The sequence below is a fragment of the Frankliniella occidentalis genome, unplaced genomic scaffold (genome assembly GCF_000697945.3).
Source record: "Frankliniella occidentalis isolate FOCC.00 unplaced genomic scaffold, Focc_3.1 Scaffold52, whole genome shotgun sequence".
Classification (NCBI taxonomy): domain Eukaryota; kingdom Metazoa; phylum Arthropoda; class Insecta; order Thysanoptera; family Thripidae; genus Frankliniella; species Frankliniella occidentalis.
In genome coordinates this window covers 797,831-799,887 of record NW_026267182.1, presented here as the reverse complement: position 1 = coordinate 799,887, position 2,057 = coordinate 797,831, and the positions used below count along the sequence as shown (strand labels likewise).

General features: G+C 64.6%; 1 protein-coding gene across 1 annotated transcript; it reads left to right on the top strand.

The window, feature by feature from the left end:
• The first annotated feature begins 1,242 nt into the window (after positions 1 to 1,242).
• On the top strand, positions 1,243 to 2,051 carry LOC127749419 (cuticle protein 19-like). Its single transcript, XM_052267453.1, has 3 exons — positions 1,243 to 1,257; positions 1,351 to 1,497; positions 1,651 to 2,051. The coding sequence occupies exons 1-3, from the start codon at positions 1,243 to 1,245 to the stop codon at positions 1,963 to 1,965; spliced, it is 477 nt and encodes a 158-aa protein (XP_052123413.1). The 3' UTR covers positions 1,966 to 2,051.
• The last annotated feature ends 6 nt before the right edge of the window (positions 2,052 to 2,057 follow it).

Here is a 2,057-nt window from a genome sequence, read left to right as displayed (position 1 = left end):
CGTCACCACTGTGTCACTGCCACTTTTCGGGACCGAACCGGGAACACAGAACCCGGAAAAGGCCCTCCATATCGCAGGGATAGGCCCCTGGCCCTGGCCCGTCGTCTCCCAAGAATCTGAACTTTAACATTTTAGGGATGTCCGCGTGTACCCAACCATGTGAGTCGGTTCAAAAATTATTGTAACACAATGCCGCCCGCATGGAAAAAAAGTGTGATCGAAAGTGTTCCAGTGCCACTGTTATACTTCTTGAGGCATCGCAGATGGGCTCACTGCACCACGCTACTTTCGGTAACAAACACTTTTTTCCAAGCGGGATGAAATTGCGCTTTTTTTTACTCACGTGTTGGGATTTCCTCCACACCACGGACAAGACGCGCGTTGGTTGTCGAACAACTGGCTTTCAATTTTGACGGCACACACTGGCTCGCGGAACTGGGCCAAACATTTTTGTTGAAGAAATAAAATCGACGGAACCGGAAGATATGATCCCGATAATGGCACTCCTTCCGGCCCGGGCGGGCGGTGGACTCGCCTCCGACGGGGTGGTGCAGGACGGCGTCCTGGACGGCCCGCGGCCGCGGCACGAGTGGCGCCGGGGGCTGCGCGCCCCTCGTACATATGGGCTCGGCCGGCTGATGCAACTTGGCGGCCAGTTTGCCGCTGCGCCAGGCTCGCCTGGCGCGACCGCGTGCCCGGATTGCGTGAGACAGCCTGACACCCGGGGTGCGACGCTTCTGCCGGGGCGCGCCGCGGCTGGGGCGCCACCCCTGCAGTGTCCGGGGGGTAGGGACCCGCTCGGCGGTCGCATCCCGTCAGAGATGCGCCGCGGAGACGCCGCCGTATGCCACGTTCAAGGCCATGATCGCTAGGCCAGTGCCCCGTCCCGGCTGGGCCGCGGTGCACCGGCCGGTGCGTGGGGGAGGCGCCGCGGCCGGCCGCCGGTGCGCGGTCCCGCTCTCTCCTGCGCCGCGGCCCGCCCCCCGCGAGCGGCGCTCTCTCTCGCGCAGCCGGTGCAGCCCCACCGGGAGGCCGGCCCCTCCAGCCCGCCGGGACAATGCAGCCCCGCGGTGCACGTGAAGTCCGGCCGGCTCTTTGCATCAGCCGAAGAGCAGAGCACGGCCGTGTCCACGTGACTCGCGGGGTCTCGGTGCAAATATATAAGCGGGCTCGGCCAGGAGCACGGCATCAGTTCAACGAGCACCTCCCAGCACCACAGCCCACAGCAGCCCAGCAAGAGACATGGCCTACACCAAGGTAGGGGCGTCGTCGCCGACCACGAATCCAGCGGCTGCCACCCTTCTACGGCTCCCCATGCCTCTCTCTAACGGGCTCGCTTTTGCTTTGCAGATCACCCTCCTCGCCCTGGCGGCCGCCCTCTCCGTGGCCCGAGGCAGCCCTGTGGCAGGATACGGTGGAGTCGTCGTGGACGCGGGCCTCGGAGCCGCCCAGTCTTACAGCCGCCTCAGCGTCCCGGTTGCCGCCTCTTCTGTGGTGGTTAGCTCCGCCCCCGCAGTCGCCTCCTACGCCGCCCCCGCCATCGCCTCTTACGCCGCCCCCGCCATCGCCTCCTACGCCGCCCCCGCTGTCGCCTCATACGCCGCCCCTGCCGTCGCCTCCTACGCCGCCCCCGCCGTCGCCTACAGCAAGGTCGTGGAGCCCGAGATCATCGCGTACCCTCGGTACGGCTTCAAGTACGGCGTGGAGGATCCCAAGACCGGTGACGTCAAGGACCAGGCCGAGGAGCGCGACGGCGACGTCGTGAAGGGCGAGTACTCGCTGCTGCAGCCCGACGGCAGGAAGCGCGTCGTCAGCTACGTTTCCGACAAGGTCAACGGATTCAACGCCGTCGTCTCCTACAGCGGCGAGGCGGTCCACCCCCAGGTCGTTAAAGTCGACCCCGTCCAGGTCCAGGTCCCGCTCAAAGTGGCCTCGTATGGGGCCGCCCTCTCGTCGGCCTACTAGGGACGTTCGAATATGACCGTGACTGATAAACTCGACATTCCATAAGATTTTCCGCCCTGTAAATATCTCATCGTCCACCAATAAAAAAAAAC

What these genes read in the sequence shown, in the direction of transcription:
- LOC127749419 (XM_052267453.1), top strand. An exon ending in TTGCCGCCTCTTCTGTGGTG is followed by an intron (nt 1,498 to 1,650) that starts GTTAGCTCCGCC and finishes GCCTACAGCAAG; the next exon opens with GTCGTGGAGCCCGAGATCAT.